This window comes from Aythya marila (genome assembly GCF_965140915.1).
Source record: "Aythya marila genome assembly, chromosome: 37".
NCBI classification, from domain to species: Eukaryota; Metazoa; Chordata; class Aves; order Anseriformes; family Anatidae; genus Aythya; species Aythya marila.
Window position 1 is genome coordinate 65,029 of NC_139078.1, and position 22,862 is coordinate 87,890.

Genomic DNA, 22,862 nt, shown 5'->3' on the forward strand with positions numbered 1-22,862 from the left:
GTGTCCCCACGTGCACGTGGCGAGGCCACAAGCGCTGGCAACAGCCCCGCGACGACGGGCAGAGCTAAGGATATCCTCCGAGCCTTACGTTTCGGGGGTCAGGGGGGGTGCCCGGAGGCGAATTTGGTGTCATTCGGTGCTTTTTGCGGTGTCCCCAAGCGGTTCGTGCGCGTGACAAGACCGGGGCGCCGGCGGCGCTCCCCTTCCACCTGCAGGCTGACGGGCAGAGCGAAGGGGCTTCCCGACGTCCGTTTTTTGGGGACTTAGGTGTCCCCGGAGGTGGCGTCGGTGCTGCCAGCCCCGCGCCCCCTCTCCTACTTGTGCCCCCGCTGGTGCGTGACGAGGCCGGAGCGCTGGCGGAAGCGTTTGCCGCAGCGCGGGCAGGGGAAAGGCTTCTCCCCGGTGTGGATGCGGCGGTGGGCGGCCAGGTGGGAGGCGACGGCGAAGGCTTTGCCGCAGTCGCCGCAGGCGTGGGGCCGCTCGCCGGTGTGGCCGCGGCGGTGCAGGGCCAGCGCCGAGCTCTGGCTGAAGCGCTTCCCGCAGTGGGCGCAGGCGAAGGGGCGCTCGCCGGTGTGGACGCGCCGGTGCACCGCCAGGTGGGAGGCGACGGCGAAGGCTTTGCCGCACTCGCCGCAGGCGTGGGGCCGCTCGCCGGTGTGCAGGCGGCGGTGGAGGCCCAGGGCCGAGCTCTGGCTGAAGCGTTTGCCGCAGTGGGCGCAGGCGAAAGGGCGCTCGCCCGTGTGGACGCGCCGGTGCACCGCCAGGCGCGAGCGGGCGCCGAAGGTTTTGCCGCAGTCGGCGCAGCGGTGAGGGCCCGGTGGCGGCGGCGGTGGCGGCGGTGGGGACGCGGGGACGGCGTCGTGCTGGCGGCGGGGGGTGGCAGGGGTAGGAGGTGACGGCGGCGGGGGTGGTCCTGGGGGTGCTGCGGAGAGAGGGGAGGAGGTGAGGAGGGGGCACGGGGTGGTGGGGGAGTGGGGGGGGGGCGCGTGGGGTGATGGGGGGGGTGTGGGGTGGGATGGGGGAGGTGTAGGGTGGGATGGGGGGCATGTGGGGTGATGGGGGGCGCGTGGAGTGGGATGGGGGAGGTGTAGGGTGGGATGGGGGCACGTGGAGTGGGATGGGGGAGGTGTAGGGTGGGATGGGGGGCATGTGGGGTGGGATGGGGGAGGTGTAGGGTGGGATGGGGGGCATGTGGGGTGGGATGGGGGGCACGTGGGGTGGGACAGGGGGCATGTAGGGTGACGGGGGGGGCACGTGGAGTGGGATGGGGGAGGTGTAGGGTGGGATGGGGGGCACATGGGGTGGTGGGGGGCGCGTGGGGTGATGGGGGGTGCGTGGAGTGGGATGGGTGTAGGTGTAGGGTGGGATGGGGGGGACGTGGAGTGGGATGGGGGGGGTGTAGGGTGGGATGGGGGGCGCGTGGAGTGGAATGGGGGGCACATGGAGTGGGATAGGGGAGGTGTAGGGTGGGATGGGGGCACGTGGAGTGGGATGGGGGGCGTATAGGGTGATGGGGGGGCACATGGAGTGGGATTGGGAGGCAGAGGGACATGCAAAGTGACATGAGGGACACGTGGAACGAGATGGGGGACATGCAGAGTGACACTGGGGACACGTGGAGTGGGGTGGGGGACACGTGGAGTGGGATGGGGGAGGTGTAGGGTGATGGGGGGCACGTGGAGTGGGATGGGGGGCAGAAGGACATGCAAAGTGACATGGGGGACACATGGAGTGAGATGGGGGACATGCAGAGTGACATTGGGGACACGTGGAGTGGGATGGGGGACACATGGAGTGGGATGGGGGACATGCAGAGTGACATTGGGGACATGTGGAGTGGGATGGGGGACACAGAGTGACACAGGGGACACGGAAGGGTAAGACAACATGACGTGGGGGGGCAGGAGACATACAGAGTGACACGGGGGACGTGCCAAGTGACATGGGGACATGGAAGGACACACAGAGTGATGTGGAGTGGTGTGAGGAGAGCGGGATGTGACACGGGGACACGTCTGCTATGCCACGGAGGGGCAGGGAGGGGACATGGGGGGGGGCGTGGAGGGACGTGGGGACCCAGAGGGGACGTCGGGGAACGTGGGGGAACACAAAGGGGACACCCAGAGGGGACAGGCAGGGATATGGGGGCACCAGGACACGGTGGTGGGCCTGGGGGGAACTGAGGGGGGGACACAGAGGGACGTGAGGGGACACGAGGGGACAGGGATGCTCACCTGGAGGGACGAGGGTAGGACGCTGCCCTGGGGCCACCAATGTCCAGGGGCCTTCGGCCACGAACATGGTGCCTGTGGGGACACTGCTGTCACCCAGTGCTCCCAGTAACCCCCCCCCAGTGCTCCCAGTAACCCCCCTCAGTGCTGGGTGCCACTCTGCTGGCGTGGAGAGGGGACACCCAAGGGTGACACAAGCCCTGGGGACACCTGTGAGGGCCTGGGAATGGGGGACCAAGGAGCCCCCAAACTGGGAATGGGAGAGAAACCCCCCTCAAACGGGTAACAGCCCCCCAACTGGGAACTGGGGAGCGGGAGACCCTCCAAACTGGGAACAGGGGACACGGCCAGACTTTAAATCTCCCCCCGGCGATGGGGTCAAATCCTTTTTATGGGGTCAAATCCTTTTTATGGGGTCAAATCCTTTTTATGGGGTCTTCACTCACAAGCACGCGGCGGCGAGCGCTTGGGGAACCTCGGAGCTCCTTTGGGGACCCGCGGGCTTCTCCTGCAGGGCTGGAATCGGGTGCAGGACCCGCTGAGAAGCAAAAAGGGAGCAGAATGAGGCGGGGGGAGGCGCGGGGGTGGCACAGGGGAGGCGGGATGGGGCAGGATCGGGGCTGCAGGGGCAGGATCGGGGTTGGCCCGGCCCGGCTCTGAGCGAGGGCGGTGGTTTTGGGGTGGCAGCGGGAGCTGGGCCTGCCTCACGCCGCTGCTTAGGGTCGGGTTGTCTGCGGGCAGCCTCGTGCCAGGCCCAGGGCCTTGAGCAGGGCCGGGCCCAGCCCCATGTCAGGACCCAGCCCCACATCAGGGCAGGGTCTCGGCCCTGTCCCCGTCCCCGTTGCCATCCCAGGGCCTGTCCCTGTCCCTGTCCCTGTCCCCATCCCTGTCCCTACCCCAAGGCCCCATCCCAAGGCCCTACCCCTGTCCCTGTCCCCATCCCAGCCCCAAGGCTCTGTCCTTGTCCCCATCCCAAGCTCCTGTCCCCATCCCAGGCCCCGTCTCAGGCCCTGTCCCCATCCCAGGCCCCATCCCAAGCTCCTGTCCCCACCCCAAGGCCCCATCCCAGGCCCCGTCCCAGGCCCCGTCCCCCTCCCAGGCCCCATTCCTGTCCCCATCCCCATCCCAAGGCCCCATCCCGGTCCCAGGCCCCCTCCCAAATCCCCGTCCCCGTCCCCGTCCCCATTCCGTGCCCCCCCCCCCCTCATTCCCCCGCCGCCGCCGCCCACCGCGGCCAAACCGGAGTGACTCCGGAGCAGCTGCGAGGCGCCTGAGGTGTTCGCCGAGCTGGTTGGCTCCGAGAGCTGTCAATCAGCGCCGCCCGCCCGCCTTCTCGACGATTCCAAGCGCGGATTGGCTGAGCGCCGCGTCCGTCTTAAAGGCTCCGCCTCCCCTGAGGGGAGCCGGCTGCTGATTGGCCCGCGGCCCACCCCCGCGGTTTCTAGGCCACCTTCTCGGTCTCTAAGCCGCAGCTGCCCTCACACCGTGGGAGCGAAGCGCTCGGAAGGAGCGGATTGGATCCCCGCGCCGTCAATCCTCAACACCCACCCTTCCAATTGGCTCACCGTTCCACCTCCCCACCCTGATTGGCCAACACCCCCCTTTAACCCCTCCTCCTCCTTCCCTCCGCCGCCATCCCGCCCTCACCCCCCATTGCTTGCCGGGCCTGTCAATCCCCTCCTTATCCCCTCCCACCCCGCGGGGAGCCGCCGCTGATTGGCTGGCGGCGCGGCGAGCCGCTTCCGGCGCCTGCTCGCGGGTCCCCCCGCTGAGGGGGCTGAGGGGGGCGGCGGCCGCCATGTCGAGCCCGGCGAAGCGCCCGGACGCCTCCGACCTCCTGGAGCGCTGCGGCGGCTGCCGGGAGCGCCTCAGGGCCGCCAGGGAGCCGAGGCTGCTGCCCTGCCTCCACTCGCTCTGCCGACAGTGCCTGCAGCCCGGCCCGGAGCCGGCCGCCGCCAACGGGGGGCCGAGTGAGGGGGCAGGTGAGGGTGATTGGGGGGGGCTGGGGGGCGATTGAGGGGAGTTGGGGGGGCGGGGGGCGATTGAGGGGGTTTGGGGGGCAATTGGGGGGGCTGGGGGGCAATTGAGGTGAGTTGGGAGGCAATTGGGGGGGCTGGGGGGCAGTTGAGGTGAGTTGGGGGGGCTGGGGCGTGATTGAGGGGGCTTGGGGGGCAATTGGGGGGGACTGGGGGGCAATTGGGAGCTGGGGGGCAATTGGGGGGGCTTGGGGGGCAATTGAGGTGTAGTTGGGGGTGCTTGGGGGCGATTGAGGGGGCTGGGGGGGCAATTGGGGGGGGCTGGGGGGTGATTGAGGTGAGTTGGGGGGCAATTGGGGGGGCTGGGGGGCAATTGAGGTTAGTTGGATGTGCTGGGGGGCGATTGAGGGGGCTTGGGGGTCAATTGGGGGGAGCTGGGGGGCAATTGAGGGGTTCTGGGGGCAATTGAGGTGAGTAGGGGGCAAGTGGAGGGGGCTGGGGGGCAATTGGGGGGGACTGGGGGGCAATTGGAGGGGCTAGGGGCAATTGGGGTGAGTTGGGGGGCAATTGGGGTGAGTTGGGGATGCTGGGGGGCGATTGAGGGGGTTTGAGGGGCAACTGGGGGGGCTGGGGGCCATTGAGGTTAGTTGGGGGGCAATTGGGGGGGCTGGGGGTTGATTGAGGTGACTTAGGGGGCAATTGGGGGGGGCTGGGGGGGCAATTGGTACTGGGGGTAATTGAGGTGAGTTGGGGGCAATTGGGGGGGGGCTGAGGGCAATTAGGAGGGGCCTGGGGGGTAACTGAGGGGTTTGGGGGGGGGGGATTGGGCAGGGTAAGAGGCTGGGGGTTAATTGGGGGGGGCTGGGGAGCAATTAAGGGGGCACTTGGGGGGGGGGGCAATTGGTACTGGGGGGGGTAGGAGAGGATGGGGGCAATTTGGGGAGGGGCTGGGGGGTAGTTGGGGGGGGTGGGAGAGCCGGGGGGGGGCTCGGGGGCAATTGGGAGGGTTAGGAGAGGATGGGGGGGCAACTGTAGGGGGACAATTTTGGGGTAGGAGACTGGGGGGGGGGTCAGGAGGCTCTGGGGGGGGATAATTGTGGGGGCAGAAGACCCGGGGGACAATTGGGGGGGGGGCAGGAGACCCCAAAATGAAACGGGGAGGGGATGGGGGGCACCCAGGAGGTGGCAGTGTCCCCCCCCCCCCCCCCTTGACGCCCCCTCCTCGTTGTCCCCTCAGTGGTCAACTGCCCGGTGTGCAAGCAGCAGTGCTACCTGCAGGACGTGGTGGAGAACTACTTCCTAAAGGACAGCCGGCCCGAGGCAGCCGCCGACAGCCAGGCCTCCACCCAGGTAACGTTAATTAATCGTTAATTAGGGTGTTAACGAGCTCGGGGAGCCCCTGACCCCCCCCACGCCCCCCCAACTCCCCGCAGTGCTGCACCAGCTGCGAGGACAACGCGCCGGCCACCAGCTTCTGCGTGGAGTGCTCGGAGCCGCTCTGCGAGACCTGCGTGGAGGCTCACCAGAGGGTCAAGTACACCAAGGACCACACGGTCCGGGCCGCAGGTTTGTCACCCCGTTGTCACCCTGTTGTCACCCTGTTGTCACCTTGTCACCCCGCTGTCACCACCCGTCCCCACGCGGTGCCCTCACGCCCCCGGGCTGCACCCGGAGGCGTTTCTATCCCATCCCAGCCACCGGGCAGGTTTGCTACGGCCTTGCTCGGTGACGTCACGGTGACATCAGGGTGACATCGCGGTGACATCGCGGTGACATCACCCCCACAGGCAACACCCGGGCCAAGGAGGGCGAGCACGCCGTCTACTGCGCCGTGCACAAGAGCGAGCCGCTCGTCCTCTTCTGCCAAACCTGCGATGTGCTCACCTGCCGGGACTGCCAGCTCAACACCCACAAGGACCACCAGTGAGTTAATGAACCGCCCCTTAATTAAGCAAAAAGGCTGAGTAATTAGTGCCTCGACCAGCCGGCTTGTTAGCGCTTCGAGCCCCAGGTTCCTGGGGCGTTAGATGGCTGAAATGTTTATTTTTTGGCTCGAATAACTCCTATCACTGAGGCCATGTAGTGCTTTAAATGTGTTTTAATTAGTAATTAAGAGGATAAACAAACACATAAATTGCTTCGTTAACTATTAAGGCAAATTTTAGTTAGTTGATTACCTAATTATTGTCAATTTTTAAGTAAAAAATTAATTTTATTATTAGCTGATTTTGCAGTAATCTTATTCCCGAAGAGATTGACCAAGGAACACATCATTTTTTTTTTTGTTAATTCCCAGTTTTAACTGAAAAATACGCTGCTGAACTGATTAGTTAATTTGGTAATTAGCTAATTATTTTGTCCAGGCGGATTTAAATAGTTTTTTTTTTGGGTGGGGGAGTTGTTAAGGTGGGGTTTTGGGGAGGTTAAATCGGGTTTAGGCTTTAAGGAGGTGGAGGTAGCTGGTTTGTCAGCCATTAAAAAATGAATTTAATAATCTTAGCCAATTGAATTAATTAATTTTCAGTTAATAACTCGTTAGTGGTTGAGTTGCCTGGTTAAATTGGTGATTAGTTTGTGTCTAGATGAGCAGATAATTAGTTTTATTCATTAACCAGTTGATTAGGGGTATTAAAAACAGCATTGATACATGGGGCCAAATACAATTAATACAAATAGGTAAATATTTATGTGTTTTTTGTGTTTTTTTTTTGTTTTTTTTTTAGCTCAGCCCCCTTAACCCAAACAAACTGTGCGTTTCAATGGCTAATTAATAAATTAATGAGGAAGTTAGGTAATTATGGAGGGGGTTAACTACAGCTCTTGCTCCTCCGCTGCGCGCCCAGGAGCCGTGGGGTCACTGGGGCCGATTCTGGCCTCTCCGGCTGGGGCTGGGCATGGTTTTGGGGGCGTTTTTGGAGCTCCCAGCCCCTTTTCTGCCCCCCACCTTTCAGGTACCAGTTCCTGGAGGACGCGGTGAGGAACCAGCGCAAGATGCTGGCCACGCTGGTCAAACGCTTGGGCGACAAACACGCCAGCCTCCAGCGCTCCACCAAGGAAGTGCGCAGCTCGTACGTGCCCCCCTACCCCGTTGGGATGAATATTTGGGGTTATTTGCCCCCAGAAGGGTATTATTTCCCCCCGGGGGGGGTTATTTGCCCCCAGAGGGGCTCGTTTCCCCCCCTCCTTCTCATCTTTTCCCCCTCGGGCAGCATCCGGCAGGTGACGGACGTGCAGAAGCGGGTGCAGGTGGACGTGAAGATGGCCATCCTGCAGATCATGAAGGAGCTCAACAAACGCGGCAAGGTGCTGGTGAGCGACGCCCAGGTGAGCCCTTCCACCCCCCCCCCACGCCCCCCGCTTCTCCGTGCGCCCCTTCCCCGCCTTCCCCCCGTGTCCCCCTCCCCGCAGAAGGTGACGGAGGGGCAGCAGGAGAAGCTGGAGAGGCAGCACTGGGCCATGACCAAGCTGCAGAGGCACCAGGAGCACGTCCTGCGCTTCACCTCCTGGGCCCTGGAGAGCGACAACAGCACGGCACTGCTGCTCTCCAAGAAGCTGGTGAGCTGCTGGGGGGGAAAATCTGTCCCCAAACCGCCCCCCCCAGGGGTTAACGGGGGGGTCTTGGCCTCACGGTGTCACCCGGATTCTGCTCTGAGGTCCCTGGGGGCTGCGGTGGGGTCTTGGGGTCGTGGTGGGGCCCTTGGGGGTGATGGGTGGGTGATGCCGTGTGGCCCCGTGGTGTGACAAGTGGCCTTGGGGGGCTGCCACGTGTCCCCTTGGGGTCCCCACGAGGTGACAAGTGGCCCTGAGGGGCTGCCATGTTTTCCCTTGGTGTCCCCACGAGGTGACGCGTGGCCTTGGGGCACTGCCATGTGTCCCCACGAGGTGATAAGTGGCCTTGGTGTCCCGTCACACGTCCCCTTGATGTCCACACGAGGTGACAAGTAGTCCTGGGCAGCTGCCACGTGTCCCCTTAGGGTCCCTACGAGGTGACAAGTGGCCCTGAGGGGCTGCCATGTTTTCCCTTGGTGTCCCCACGAGGTGACAAGTGGCCTTAGGGTGCTGCCATGTGTCCCCACGAGGTGATAAGTGACCTTGGTGTCCTGCCATGTGTCCCCTTGGTGTCCCCAGGATGTGACAAGTGGCCCTGGGGGGCTGCCACATGTCCCCCTAGGGTCCCCACGAGGTGACAAGTGGCCTTGGGGAATGCCATGTGTCCTCCTGGGGTCCCCATGAGGTGACAAGTGGCCTTAGGATGCTGCCACGTGTCCCCACGAGGTGATAAGTGGCCTTGGTGTCCTGCCAGGTGTCCCCACGAGGTGACAAGTGGCCTTAGGGTGCTGCCACGTGTCTCCTTGGGGTCCCTACAGTGTGATGGGTGCCCTTGGGGCTCTGCCACTTGTCCCCATGGGGTCCCCACGAGGTGAGAAGTGGCCTTGGGGTGCTGCCACCTGTCCCCTTGGTGTCCCCACAAGGTGACAAGTGGCCCTGAGGGGCTGCCATGTGTCCTCCTGGGGTCCCTACAAGGTGACAAGTGGCCTTGGGGGGCAGCCACGTGTCCCCCCAGGGTCCCCACGAGGTGACAAGTGGCCTTGGGGGGCTGCCACGTGTCCCCTTGGGGTCCCCACAAGGTGACAAGTGGCCTTGAGGGGCAGCCACGTGTCCCCTTGGGGTCCCCACAAGGTGACAAGTGGCCTTGGGGGGCAGCCACGTGTCCTCTGGGGTCCCCACGAGGTGACAAGTGGCCTTGGGGGGCAGCCACGTGTCCTCTGGGGTCCCCACAAGGTGACAAGTAGTCCTGGGGAGCTGCCACGTGTCTCCTTGGGGTCCCCACGAGGTGACAAGTGGCCTTAGGGTGCTGCCATGTGTCCCCACGAGGTGATAAGTGACCTTGGTGTCCTGCCACGTGTCCCCTTGGTGTCCCCAGGATGTGACAAGTGGCCCTGGGGGGCTGCCACATGTCCCCCTAGGGTCCCCACGAGGTGACAAGTGGCCTTGGGGAATGCCATGTGTCCTCCTGGGGTCCCCATGAGGTGACAAGTGGCCTTAGGATGCTGCCACGTGTCCCCACGAGGTGATAAGTGGCCTTGGTGTCCTGCCAGGTGTCCCCACGAGGTGACAAGTGGCCTTAGGGTGCTGCCACGTGTCTCCTTGGGGTCCCTACAGTGTGATGGGTGCCCTTGGGGCTCTGCCACTTGTCCCCATGGGGTCCCCACGAGGTGAGAAGTGGCCTTGGGGTGCTGCCACCTGTCCCCTTGGTGTCCCCACAAGGTGACAAGTGGCCCTGGGGGGCTGCCATGTGTCCTCCTGGGGTCCCTACGAGGTGACAAGTGGCCTTGGTGTCCCGCCACATGTCCCCACGAGGTGACAAGTAGTCCTGAGGGGCTGCCATGTTTTCCCTTGGTGTCCCCACGAGGTGACAAGTGGCCTTAGGGTGCTGCCACGTGTCCCCACGAGGTGATAAGTGACCTTGGTGTCCTGCCACATGTCCCCTTGGTGTCCCCAGGATGTGACAAGTGGCCCTGGGGGGGTTGCCACATGTCCCCTTGGTGTCCCCAAGATGTGACAAACGGTCTTTGGGCGCTGCCACGCGTCCCCTTGATGTCCCCACAGCGTGATGGCCCCCCTGGGGGCCCTACCACCTGCACACCCCCCCTCGCTGAGGTCCCCCTGTGGTGACCACCCCCCTCCCCGTGTCCCCGTGTCCCCCCCCCCAGATTTATTTCCAGCTCCACCGCGCCCTGAAGATGATCGTGGACCCCGTGGAGCCGCAGGGCGACATGAAATTCAAGTGGGACCCCAACGCCTGGACCAAGAGCGCCGAGAGCTTCGGTGGGCGCCCCCCCCACTTAGGGGACGCCTTTTTTGGGGGACAAAAATGCGGGGGGGCTCCCTGCTGACCCCCCCCCCCTTCTTCGCAGGCACCATCGTTTCGGAGCGCAGCCTCCCCCCGCCGCCCCTCAGCCCCCAGCCGCCGGCCGCCAGCCCCACTGCGGGCCCCTCGCAGGTACCCCTGGGGTGGGGGGGGGGACACAAGGCCCGGATTTATTTTTGGGGGGGGATTTTGTACCTCTGTGTGCCCCCCCCTTGCTCACTCTCCCCCTTTTTTTCTTCGTTTTCAGGTTTCCCCTCACACCACGGTGGTCAGCGAAGGGCAATACGCCCCCAGCCCCCTCCTGCGGCCCCCCGAGGGACCCCAAATTGGGGACAAGGCCGGGGGGGGGCCCCCCGGTGACCCCCAAGAGGGTGGGGGGGGGCTGGGGACGCCTCAATTGCCCTCGGGGACCGAGGAACTGGGCTGTCCCAACCTGTCCCCTCCCCACCTTGACCCTCAGGTGACCGAGCCCCCCAGGGAGGCCGGTGCGGAGCTGGGTGAGCGTGGGGGTGACACGGGGGGGGGCATTTTGGGGGTGGGGGGGCAAGGAGGAGGAGGAGGAGAGGGAGGAAGGCCCTGACGTGGATTTTCTCAGCAGGCAACTCCTCTCCTGAAGCTGCTGTCACGGGAACGAAGCGGTGAGTGGCCTTTGTCACTTGGTGTCCCCTCTGTCACCCCCTCCCAGCCCATTTTTTTTTTGGGGGGGGGTCGCCCAGGGCACCCCCCGAGGTGCTCTGACCTCCGGGAAGGTGCCCTGATGGCCCCCCCCCCCCCCCCAAACTGCTTCAGGAGAAAACGTGGGAGTCCCCCCGGGGAGGAGAAGTTCGTTAAGAAGCTGCTCGTTAAGCGGTAACGAGGAAAAATTGGAGGGGGGGGGGGGGGGAGATGGGGACAATCGGGACACCCCCTGCTCCCCCTGCCCCTTGTGTCCCCTCATGGGGGGCAGCTGGGGACCCCCCCACCCTTCTTGTCCCTTGTCCCCCCCCCTCCCTGAGGCTCCTGTGACCTCCGTGTCCCTGTCACTTCCCCTTGGGGTCCCCCCATCCTTTGTTGTCCCCCCCCTTTGTGTCCGGGGGGGTGTCTGGGACCCCTGGGGGGGTGTCTGGGACCCCGAGGGGGGGTTGCTGGGCCCCTGGGGGGGGGTTTCTGGGCCCCCCTGTCCCTTGTGTGCCCCCCCCCAATTCCTGGGGGTATCTGGGGGGTGCCAAAAGGGTTCTACCCCAACCAAATCCTCCCAAAGCCTTCAGGACCCCCCCCTTAAAATCCTAAACCCCCCCCCCTCCCACACCAGCAGCCACCCCCCGGGGGATTTGGGCCCCCCCCTCCTCCGCAAAGTGCCTCGGGTCAGCCTGGAGCGCCTGGAGCTGGACCTGGCGGGGGCGGCTCAGCCCCCTTCCTTCCGCGTCTTCCCCGGCACCACGGCCGAAGAATTCAACCTCATCATCATCGAGAGGGGGGGGGCGCAGCCCTGGGCCCCCACCCCCCCCCCGCCACCGCCTCCTGATATCAAGGTGAGCGTCCGTCCGTCCGTCCGTCCGTCCTCGCGTCCTTTTTGTCCCCCCCCCCCCTATTTTTTTTTTTTTTTTTTTTAACCCCTCGCAGGAGGAGCAGCAGGAGTCGCCCATCGGGGACGTGAAGCCGCCGGGGCTGCCCCCCGAGCACCCTGGGGTGCTGCCCCCCCCCCCCCCCCCCGAAATCCCCCCCCCCGCCGCCGCCGCCCCCCCCAGGACCTCCCGCAACGTCTCCTGCTGCCGCGTCTGCTGCCAGGCCGGCGCCGTGGTGATGTGCGACCTCTGCGAGCGCTGCTACCACCTCGACTGCCACCTCCCCGCCCTCCACGAGGTCCCCGGGTACGGCTGGGCCCCGGGGATCCGCTGGGATCCACCCTCGTCCCCTCCCCGGCTCCCCTGAGATCCCTGGGATCCGCTCCTGCCCCCTGCTCCCCGGCCCCTTTTGGGGTTCCTCGGGTGTGGGATCCTCCCTGCTCTGGGTTGTCCGCCTGGGGAAGGGGTTGATCTCAAGGGATCCGCTCCCTGGATCTTCAGGGATCCTGATCTTTTGGGATCCTGTCTCTTCAGGAGGGGATTCCCGGGCTGTCACAGATCCCCTGGGTGCTCGCTGGCCTCTGGGATCCGTCTCTCCCCCCACAAATATGATTTTTTTTTCCCCCAATCTTGAGATCCTCGGTGACTGCTGGAGCCAATCCTATGGATCCCTAGGGATCTGCTCTTGATCCCTTGTGGGGGGCTGACTGCCCCCAGCGCCCCAGGGATCCGCTTTTTGGGGTCCATGTGGGAATCCACCCCTCAACCCCCCCCCACAGCGGGGATCTCTCGGCCTGCTGATCCCAAAATCCTGCGGGGAGCCGCTGAATCTACCCCAGCTGGGGCTCTGCTCTTCTTGGGATCCAGCTGGGGATCTACACACCAACCCCATATCATTTGGGATCCACTGCTGGGATCCCCGCGGGGAGCCGGGCCTTTCTTTACGGGCAGGGGAGCTGCTCCCTGCGGGATCCACTCCCCCCCAGCTCCCAGCAGGGAGCGAGCTGGGCGCGGTGGGATCCACCCGCTCCCCTCACCCGATCCCTCTGCGATCCCACAGCCACGACTGGCTCTGCCTCCTGTGCCAGGACCCGGCGCCCCCCGGCGAGGACCTCGCCCCCTCCTGCCCCGGCCCCACGGAGGAGCAGCCCCCAGCCCTCTGCCCCACGGACCAGCGGGTGGGTATTTCCGGAGCGGGATCCGAGGGATCCCACGCCGGGAAAGGGATCGAAAGGGATCCATTTGACCTCTTTTTCTCCCCCCCACACACAGAAGTGCGAGTACGTCCTGCTCCAGCTGCTCTGCCACGAGCCCTGGCGGCCCCTGCACCGCCTCTCCAGCTCCCTGGTGAGTCCCGCGCCCCTCGGGGATCCGCTGGGGGGGATCCACCCGCTTGGGATCCACCTCCCTGCTGTTCCTCCTCCCCCTTTTTAGGAGGGCTGCGACGCCATCGACCTGACCTTGATCCGCGCCAAGCTGCAGGGGAAGCTCTCCCCGGGCTACGGCCACCCCGAGGAGTTCGCCCGCGACGTCTGGCGCATGATCCGCCAGTTCAACCGCCTGACGGAGGTGGGGAGACCCCCGACGCCCCCCTGGGGGATCCTAAAAGGTTCTGCCCCCCCCTTTAATCCCCTAATTTCCCCCCTTTTTCCCCCCCCCCATCCAGGATAAGGCGGATGTGCAGTCCATCCTGGGCCTGCAGCGTTTCTTCGAGGAGCGGCTCAGCGCCGCCTTCGGCGACCGCAAGTTCTGCGCCGCCCTCGAGTCCCTCGGCCCCCTGGATGGGGCTGAAGGGTCCCCGCCTCCCCCTCCCACCCTCCTGGCACCCTAAAACCCTGCCCTTTTAACCCGGGGAGGGGGGATTTTGGGGCTGGGGGCGCGGAGCTGGCGTCCTCGGGGAGCACGGCGAGGAGGGAGAAGGGGGTGACCCCGTTCCTTTTACCCTGGGGGTGTCCCTGTCCCCCCCCTCACCCCCTTGTTTGCGTCTATTAAAGAAATAAAGCCATTTCTCAGCCTCCTTTGCATTTTGGGGCAGGATCCGGCCCTGGGGTCTCCCCTTTTTGGGGTCCCCCCATTTTTAGGGTCTCCCCTTTTTGGGGTTTCCACCCTTCGACCCTTGCCCTGAAGCCTGCTGGGGGCTGGACTGGGCCTTACTGGGCTGTGAGGGCTGCAGCTGGCCCAGGGGCACTGGGACTGGGGGGACTGATCCCACTGCAGCCTTACTGGAGGGACTGGGAGGGGGGGAACTGGTCCCATTAAGGTCCCATCCCATAGGGGAGAGATGCCCTCAACAAAGATGGCGGCGCCCACGCGAGGGCAGCGAGGCCCCGCCCTTCCCCTGGCAACGGCTGAGCCAATCAGAGCGCCTCAAACTTCCTCCCCGCCACGGGATTGGCTGGTGGATAAGGGGAGGGGAGGCGGAAAGAGCCGAAGCTTTCCGGAGAGACACGAAGGCGGCGGGGAGGTGAGCGCGGAGCCGGAAAGAGCCGAAGGGTTCCGGAAAGAGCCGAAAGCCCTTCCTGGGCAGAACGCCGGTAAAAGAATCCGAAAAGAGCCGAACTCCTTCCGGAAACAGCCGAAGGGAAGACCCCGGAACGAGTCCCGTTCCTTCCGGCCGAACCCGAAGTGCTCCGGGGGCCTTCGCGAACCTTGTCCGGAAACCTCCGATCCCCCCCCAGCCCCCCTCAGGCTTCTTTCCGGAGAATCCCGAAGCCGTTCCGGAAAAACCCGAAGCCATTCCGGAGAGCCCCGAAGCCGTTCCGGAGGGATCCGAAGCAACTTCCGGAAAACCCCGAAGAGCTTCCGGAGATCCCCGAAGCCCCTTCCGTAGAATCCCGAAGCTCTTCCGGAGACACCCGAAGCCTTTTTCCGGAACGAGCCGAAAAAGCTCTTCCGGAAGTTCCCGAAGAACCCCGAAACCCTCGGGGAACCTCCCGAAGATCCCCGAACCCTTCCGGAAAAACCCGAACTCCTTCCGTAAAAACCCGAACCCTTCCGTAAAGCCCCGAACCCCTTCCGTAAAAACCCGAAGCCTTCCGGAAATCCCCGAAGCCCTTCCGGAAAAGCCCGAAGCCCTTCCGGAAAAGCCCGAAGCCCTTCCGGAAGTTGCCGAGCGGTGCCGGCCGTTGCCGCCGCCGCCTCCTCGCCTCCTCCGTTCCGGGCCCGGTTCCGCCGCCGCCGCCGCCTCCTCCCCGCCGGGGGGGGCCCAGCCCCGGCTCCGCCGCCCCCCCCCTGGCCCCGGTCCCGGTTCCGGTTCCGGTCCCGGCCCGGCAGGATGATCAAGCTGTTCTCTCTGAAGCAGCAGAAGAAGGAGGAGGAATCGGCCGGAGGCACCAAGGGCACCAGCAAAAAGGCCTCGGCCGCGCAGCTCCGCATCCAGAAAGGTTGGGGGGGGGGACTGGGAGGGACTGGGGGGGACTGGGAGAGACTGGGAGGGACTGGGAGGGACTGGGAGAGACTGGGAGGGTAACTGGGGGGAGTGGGAGAGACTGGGAGGGTAACTGGGGGGGACTGGGAGGGTAACTGGGGGGGACTGGGGGGATAATGGGGGGACTGGGAGATACTGGGGGGGTAACTGGGGGGGCTGGGAGGGTGACTGGGAGGGCTGGGAGGGTAACTGGGGGGACTGGGAGAGACTGGGGGGGCTGGGAGGGTAACTGGGGGGACTGGGAGGGGGACTGAGGGGTAACTGGGATGAAGTGGGGGGTGACTGGGGGGACTGGGAGGGCTGGGAGGGTAACTGGGGGGGACTGGGAAGGACTGGGGGGGAAGTGGAGGGACTGGGGGAACTGGGAGAGTAACTAAGGGGATGGGGGTGGGGGACTGGGAAGGACTGGGAGAGAGTGGAGGGGGACGGGGGTAACTGGGATGAAATGGGGGGGTAACTGGGGGGGCTGGGAGGGACTGGGAGGGGAACTGGGGGGACTGGGAGAGACTGGGGGGGCTGGGAGGGTAACTAGGGGGACCGGGGAGGGACTGGGAGAGACTGGGATAAACTGGGGAGTAACTGGGAGGGAGTGGAGGGGGACTGGGGGAAGACTGGGAGGAACTGGGGGGACTGAGAGGGTAACTGGAGGGAGTGGGGGGACAGGGGTGGGAGACTGGGAGGGACTGGGGTGGACTGGGGGGGGACTGGGAGGGTACCTAGGGGGACCGGGTTGTGGACTGGGAAGGAGTGGAGGGGGACTGGGGGGTACTGAGAGAGACTGGGATGAACTAGGGGGTAACTGGGAGGGAGTGGAGGGGAACTGGGGGGAGACTGGGAGGACTGGGAGGGTTGGGGGGTAACTGGGGGGATTGGGAGGGACTGGGAAGGACTGGTGGGTGACTGGAGGGGTAACTGGAGGGACTGGGAGGAAGTGGAGGGGGACTGGGAGGGGCTGGGGGAGTAACTGGGTGGACTGGGAGGGAGTGGAAGGACACTGGGGAGAGACTGGGTGGGACTGGGGAAACTGGGAGGGACTGGAGTGGGGGACTGGGGGGGGCACGCACGGGTCCCAGTATGGCCCCATTTAATGGAGGAGAGTGGTACTGGTCCCAGTACCGCTGTAGTGAGGGGGTACTGGTTCCAGTATGGCCTTAAAGGTGGGGGGTACTGGTCCCAGTATGACTTTAGTGGGCAGCACGCAGTTGTCCCAGTATGGCTGTGATGGGGGGAGCCACTGGTCCCAGTATGGCTTTAGAGAGGGGAGGGCGGCTGATCCCAGTATGGCCCAGTTAAAGGAGCAGAGCCCACTGGTCCCAGTATGGCCCCGTTTAATGGAGAGGAGAGCACTGGTCCCAGTATGGGCGTAGTGTGGGGCCAACTAGTCCCAGTATGACCCTAGCAGGCAGCACCCACTGGTCCCAGTACGGTCCCAGTATGACCCCAGTGCTGGGCACTCACTCATCCCAGTACGACCCCATTATGGCACTGGTCCCAGTATGGAGCACGCAGCGATCCCAGTATAACCCCAGTGCTGTCTGCATACTGGTCCCAGTATAACTGCAGCGTGGGTGCAGACTGGTGCTGGTAATGGGCATACTGGGAATACTGGGAGGGGGGGGGGCAACAGCGCTGCTTTTGGGGGGGGGTGGCACCAAACTGGGATTAAACTGGGATTGAAATGGGAGCGAACTGGGACTGAAACAGGACTGCCAAAGGATGCCAAGCCTCAGCGCTCCCAGTATGGCCTTACTGGGAGCACTGGGATGGCGGGGGGAGGGGCTGAGCCCCCCAAATTTGTGCCCCCCCCCCCCCCCCCCCAGATATCAACGAGCTGAACCTGCCCAAGACGTGCGAGATCGACTTCTCGGACCAGGACGACCTCCTGCACTTCCGCCTGCTCATCTGCCCCGACGAGGTGGGGACCCCCCCACTGCCCCCCCCCGGTGTCCCCCCCCTTCTTTGTCACCCCATTGTCACCCCCCCGTCACCCCCTGCCCACCCCAACCCCCCCTGGCCATCCCCACCCCCTCGCAGGGGTTCTTTGTCCCGTATCCTATATCCCACCCCAAATCCCTTCCTGGCCCTACAAAACCCCATTGTCACCCCCCCAGTGTCCCCCCCCCCCCTTTGTCACCCCATTGTCACCCCCTGCCCCCCTGTCCCCTTCCTGGGTGTCCCCACCCCCCCGCAGGGGTTCTTTGCCCCGTATCCTATATCCCACCCCAAATCCCTTCCTGGCCCTACAGAACCCCATTGTCACCCCCCCAGTTCCCCCCCCCCCCTTTGTCACCCCATTGTCACCCCCTGCCCCCCCCCGTCCCCCTCCTGGGTGTCCCACCCCCCCTCCAGGGTCCTGTGCCCCGTATCCTATATCCCACCCCAAATCCCTTCCTGGCCCTACAGAACCCCATTGTCACACACCCCCCTTTTGTCACCCCCCCAGTGTCCCTTTGGGGTCCCCCCCATCCCTGCCCCCCTCTCAGGACACCCTCACGTCCCTTTGGGGTCCCCCGTGTCCCCCCCACCCCCCAAATTTCCCCTATAAATGTCCCCAAAATGCTGCCCCCCCCCCCCCATGACCCCTGTGTCTCTCTTTTAGGGTTTCTACAAGGGAGGGAAATTCGTCTTCAGCTTTAAGGTCAGTCCCGCGCCGGGGTGGCCCCGTGGCCACCAAATTCCCCCCCGGGACCACCAAAATGGGCTGGGGGTGGTGGTGGCCACCAAGTTGGGACCTGTGGCCACCAAGTTGGGACCCGTGGCCACCAAATTCCCCCCCCCCGGACCACCAAAATGGGCTGGGGTTGGTGGTGGCCACCAAGTTGGGACCCGTGGCCACCAAATTCCCCCCCCCAGACCACCAAAATGGGCTGGGGGTGGTGGTGGCCACCAAGTTGGGACCCGTGGCCACCAAATTCCCCCCCGGGACCACCAAAATGGGCTGGGGTTGGTGGTGGCCACCAAGTTGGGACCCGTGGCCACCAAGGGGGGGACCCGTGGCCACCAAATTCTCCCCCAGGACCACCAAAATGGGCTGGGGGTGGTGGTGGCCACCAAGTTGGGACCCGTGGCCACCAAGGGGGGACCTGTGGCCACCAAATTCCCCCCCCGGACCACCAAAATGGGCTGGGGGTGGTGGCCACCAAGTTGGGACTCGTGGCCACCAAATTCCCCCCCGGACCACCAAAATGGGCTGGGGGTGGTGGTGGCCACCAAGCTGGGACCTGTGGCCACCAAATTCCCCCCCAGGACCACCAAAATGGGCTGGGAGTGGTGGTGGCCACCAAGTTGGGACCTGTGGCCACCAAGTTGGGACCCGTGGCCACCAGAAGGTGTCGTGTGGCTACCTAGTGGGTTGGGATGGGGACCACGGGGTGGTGGCCACTGAGAGCAAACCAGTAGCCAACTGCTCACCCTGTGGCCACTGAGGTGTGACAGGTGGCCACTGATTCGCCCTAAACATCAGGGGTGGGATGGGGGGGGCTTGGTGGCCACCTGGCCATGACCAGTGGCCACTTGGTGCGTTGGGACAGGGACCAGGACTTGGTGGCCACCAAGAGTGGACCAGTAGCCAAGTGTCCACCGTGTGGCTACTGAGGTGTGACAGGTGGCCACAGATTCAACCTATACTTTAAAGGGGGTTGGGGGGCTTGGTGGCCACCTGGACAGGACCAGTGGCCACTCAGTGTGTCGGGACAGGGACCAGAGCTTGGTGGCCACTGAGAACAGACCAGTAGCCAAGTGTCTACTGTGTGGCTACTGAGGTGTGACCAGTGGCCACAGATTCAACCTATACATCAGAGGTGGGCCGGGGGGCTTGGTGGCCACCTGGACAGGACCAGTGGCCACTTGGTTGGTGGGGACCGGGACCAGGGCTTGGTGGCCACCGAGAGCAGACCAGTAGCCAAGTGTCCACCCTGTGGCCACTGAGGGGTGACCAGTGGCCACAGATTCACCCTATCCATCAGAGGTGGGCCCAGGGGGCTTGGTGGCCACCTGGACAGGACCAGTGGCCACTAAACATCGTAATTGGGCTGGGGGGGCTTGGTGGCCACCTGGACACGACCAGTGGCCACTCAGTGCGTCGGGACAGGGACCAGGGCTTGGTGGCCACCGAGAGCAGGCCAGTAGCCAAGTGTCCACCCTGTGGCCACTGAGGGGTGATCAGTGGCCACTGATTGGCCCTAAACATCATAAGTGGGATGGGGGGGGCTTGGTGGCCACCTTGACACGACCAGTGGCCACTCAGTGCGTCGGGACAGTGACCAGAGCTCGGTGGCCACCAAACCACGACCGGTGGCCACCAAACCGCTCCCACCACCCCGTGGCTTCCCCGCTGCGCCACAACCGTTACCCACACCCTCTGTGCGATTTGGGGTAGGGACGAGACCCAGGTGGCCACCGCCACCTCCCAGGTAGCCACCGAGCCCTTTCTGGTAGCCACTTTTCCCCCCCCGCAGGTCGGCCAGGGCTACCCCCACGACCCCCCCAAGGTGAAGTGCGAGACGATGGTCTACCACCCCAACATCGACCTGGAGGGCAACGTCTGCCTCAACATCCTCAGGTGGGCTACCAACCCCTTTGAGGTGGCTACCAACTTTTTAAAAGTGGCTACCAACCCCTTTGAGGCGGCCACCGCCCCTGTTTCTCCTCTTTTTTCCCTTTTGGGGGGGAGAAGGGGGTGAATTGTGCCCCCCCCGGCCCCGACGGGTCACGGGGGGGGTAAGGGGTGGCCGTGGCTACCTGGCTGGTGGCCTTGGTAGCCACGGTGACCCCGGGCTGTGTCCCCAGAGAGGACTGGAAGCCCGTCCTGACGATAAACTCCATCATCTACGGCCTGCAGTACCTCTTCCTGGTGAGTTTTTTTTGGGGGGGGGGCACATTTTTTTGGGGTGGGGGGCAACCGGCGTGGCTTTTGGGGTGGCCCCCGGGGACGTTTTGGGGTCCCTGGAGGGTTTTGGGGTCGCTGGGGTGGGTAAAAAGCCCCCTGGGGGGGGATTAGGGGGGATTTGGGGGGGGTTGGTAGCCCGGGGGGGGGCAATTTGGGGTTTGGGGGGGATTGAAGGGGTTTGGGGGATTTTGGGGTGGGGTTTGGGGGTCCCCTGGAGGTTTTTGGGGTCGCTGGGGTGGGTAAAGAGCCCCTTGGGGGGGGAATTAGGGGGGATTTTGGGGGGTTTTTGGTAGCCCGGGGGGGGGCAATTTGGGGTCGGGGGGGGGATCGAAGGGGTTTGGGGGATTTGGGGGGGGGTTGGGGGATTTTGGGGGGGGTTTGGGGGTCCCCTGGAGGTTTTTGGGGTCGCTGGGGTGGGTAAAGAGCCCCCTGGGGGGAATTAGGGGGGATTTTGGGGGGGTTTGGTAGCCCTGGGGGGGGCAATTTGGGGTTTTGGGGGGGGATCGAAGGGGTTTGGGGGATTTGGGGGGGGGTTGGGGGATTTTGGGGGGGGTTTGGGGGTCCCCTGGAGGTTTTTGGGGTCGCTGGGGTGGGTAAAGAGCCCCCTGGGGGGGAATTAGGGGGGATTTTGGGGGGGTTTGGTAGCCCTGGGGGGGGCAATTTGGGGTTTTGGGGGGGGGATCGAAGGGGTTTGGGGGATTTGGGGGGGGGTTGGGGGATTTTGGGGGGGGTTTGGGGGTCCCCTGGAGGGTTTTGGGGTCGCTGGGGTGGGTAAAGAGCCCCCTGGGGGGGAATTAGGGGGGATTTTGGGGGGTTTGGTAGCCCTGGGGGGGGCAATTTGGGGTTTTGGGGGGGGGATCGAAGGGGTTTGGAGGATTTGGGGGGGGGTTTGGGGGTCCCCTGGAGGTTTTTGGGGTCGCCGGGGTGGGTAAAGAGCCCCCTGGGGGGGGAATTAGGGGAATTTTGGGGATTGGGGGGTTCTGGGGGGGGCTTCAGGCCATGGGGGGGCCTCAAAAAATATGGGGGGGGCGTTAATGAGCAGCAGGGAGTATGGGGGGGGGTATGGGGGGGGAATAAGGGGTCCATGGGGTTTGGGGGGGCATTAAGGGATTGGGGGGGGCACTAAAGATTGGGGGGATAAAGAATATGGGGGGCGTAAAAAATGGGGGGGGGGTAAAAATGGGGGGGGGTAAAAAATGGGGGGGGCATTAAGGGAATGGGGGGGGCTTTGTAGGGGGTTGGGTGGTGTTGAGGGGTGACCGGGGGGGGGCAATTAACACCTGGGGAGGCAATTAACCCTAGGGAGGGCCAATTAATCCCTGGGGTGGGGGGCAATTAACCCCTGGGGGGGCAATTAATCCCTGTCGCGGGGCATTTAATCCCTGGGGGGGGCCACTTCGTGCACCCCCCCCACCCCCTTCCCTTTCCCCTTGTGGCATTTCCCCCTGCCCCTCCCTTATTTTTTTTCAAATTTTCCCTTTTTTAAATTTTTTTAAAATTTTTTAATTAATTTATTTTTCTTCATTATTTTATTTATTTTTTTTATTTTTTTGTGCCCTCCCCTCCCTTATTATTTTTTCAAAATTTTCCCTTTATTTATTTTTATTTTTTATTTTTTTTCATTATTTTACTTTTTTTATTATTTTTTTGTGCCCTCCCCTCCCTTATTATTTTTTCAAATTTTTCCCTTTATTTCTTATTATTTTATTTTTTTCATTATTTTTTTTTTAATTTTTTTGTGCCCTCCCCTCCCTTATTATTTTTTCAATTTTTTCCCTTTTTTTATTTTTTTATTTTTTATTATTTTTTTCATTATTTTACTTTTTTTTTAATTTTTTTTGTGCCCTCCCCTCCCTTATTATTTTTTCAAATTTTTCCCTTTATTTATTTATTTTTTAAAATTTCTTTAATTTCTTTATTTTTTATTTTTTTTAAATTTCTTTAATTTCTTTTTTTAAATTATTTTTTTAATTTCTTTAATTTCTTTATTTTTTAATTTTTTTATTTTTTTAAATTTCTTTAATTTCTTTATTTTTTAATTTTTTTATTTTTTTAAAATTTCTTTAATTTCTTTTTTTTAATTATTTTTTTAATTTCTTTAATTTCTTTATTTTTTATTTTTTTTATTTTTTTTAAATTTCTTTAATTTCTTTATTTTTTTAATTTTTTAAATTTAATTTATTTTTTTATTTTTTTTTAATTTCTTTAATTTCTTTTTTTATTATTTTTTTAATTTCTTTAATTTCTTTATTTTTTTATTTTTTTAAATTTTTTTTAATTTCTTTAATTTCTTTATTTTTTATTTTTTAATTTTTTTTAATTTCTTTAATTTCTTTTTTTAATTATTTTTTAAATTTCTTTAATTTCTTTATTTTTTTATTTTTTTTATTTTTTTAAAATTTCTTTAATTTCTTTTTTTATTATTTTTTTAATTTCTTTAATTCCTTTATTTTTTATTTTTTTTTATTTTTTTTAATTTCTTTATTTCTTTTTAAAATTTTTTTATTTTTTAATTTCTTTAATTTCTTTATTTTTTATTTTTTTAAATTTTTAAATTTCTTTTTTTTATTATTTTTTAATTTCTTTAATTTATTTTTTTGTTTCTTTAAAATTTTTTAAATTTCTTTTAATTTCTTTTTTTTAATTTTTTTATTTTTTTAATTTCTTTAATTTCTTTATTTTTTTTTTTAATATTTATCTATTTATTTATTTATTTTTAATTTTTCATTTTTTCATTTTTTTTTTTCATTTTTTTGTGTCCCCCCCCCCCCCCCCCCCCGCAGGAACCCAACCCCGAGGACCCCTGAACAAGGAGGCGGCGGAGGTGCTGCAGAGCAACCGGCGCCTCTTCGAGCAGAACGTGCAGCGCTCGCTGCGGGGGGGCTACGTGGGGGCCACCTACTTCGAGCGCTGCCTCAAGTAGC

At 61.4% G+C, this 22,862-nt stretch overlaps 3 protein-coding genes across 7 annotated transcripts; 2 read left to right on the forward strand and 1 right to left on the reverse strand.

Moving 5' to 3' along the window:
• Positions 1-314: 314 nt before the first annotated feature.
• LOC309889350 (uncharacterized protein) lies at positions 315-3,839 on the reverse strand (the record flags this gene model as incomplete). 2 transcript variants are annotated; one of them, XM_082782132.1, is made up of 4 exons in its annotated part: positions 3,472-3,839; positions 2,678-2,769; positions 2,235-2,306; positions 315-922 (listed from the first exon to the last, which is right to left on the reverse strand). In XM_082782132.1, exons 3-4 carry the CDS (start codon positions 2,299-2,301, stop codon positions 315-317), a joined length of 675 nt encoding a protein of 224 aa, XP_082638258.1. In that variant the 5' UTR covers positions 2,302-2,306; positions 2,678-2,769; positions 3,472-3,839. The 2 variants fall into 2 exon arrangements, with proteins under 2 accessions (XP_082638258.1, XP_082638257.1); XM_082782131.1 differs by having other exon boundaries at positions 3,461-3,839.
• An 86-nt stretch (positions 3,840-3,925) lies between these two features.
• On the forward strand, positions 3,926-13,635 carry TRIM28 (tripartite motif containing 28). Of its 4 annotated transcripts, none has more exons than XM_082782125.1 (18): positions 3,926-4,213; positions 5,445-5,557; positions 5,641-5,773; positions 5,995-6,130; positions 7,159-7,275; positions 7,417-7,531; positions 7,616-7,762; positions 9,922-10,036; positions 10,126-10,211; positions 10,327-10,576; positions 10,675-10,717; positions 10,869-10,928; positions 11,374-11,590; positions 11,682-11,929; positions 12,684-12,801; positions 12,896-12,970; positions 13,058-13,192; positions 13,290-13,635. In XM_082782125.1, the coding sequence occupies exons 1-18, from the start codon at positions 4,030-4,032 to the stop codon at positions 13,452-13,454; spliced, it is 2,457 nt and encodes an 818-aa protein (XP_082638251.1). In that variant the 5' UTR covers positions 3,926-4,029; the 3' UTR covers positions 13,455-13,635. The 4 variants fall into 4 exon arrangements, with proteins under 4 accessions (XP_082638251.1, XP_082638249.1, XP_082638250.1 ...); XM_082782123.1 differs by having other exon boundaries at positions 3,927-4,213; positions 11,371-11,590; positions 13,290-13,634; XM_082782124.1 differs by having other exon boundaries at positions 3,927-4,213; positions 10,678-10,717; positions 11,371-11,590; positions 13,290-13,634.
• A 442-nt stretch (positions 13,636-14,077) lies between these two features.
• Positions 14,078-22,861, forward strand: UBE2M (ubiquitin conjugating enzyme E2 M; the record flags this gene model as incomplete). Its single annotated transcript, XM_082782137.1, is given in 7 exon segments — positions 14,078-15,006; positions 16,871-16,965; positions 17,650-17,688; positions 19,508-19,611; positions 19,839-19,902; positions 22,722-22,740; positions 22,743-22,861. Coding segments are annotated over 7 exon segments (549 nt in total). The 5' UTR covers positions 14,078-14,897.
• Between the last annotated feature and the right edge of the window lies 1 nt (position 22,862).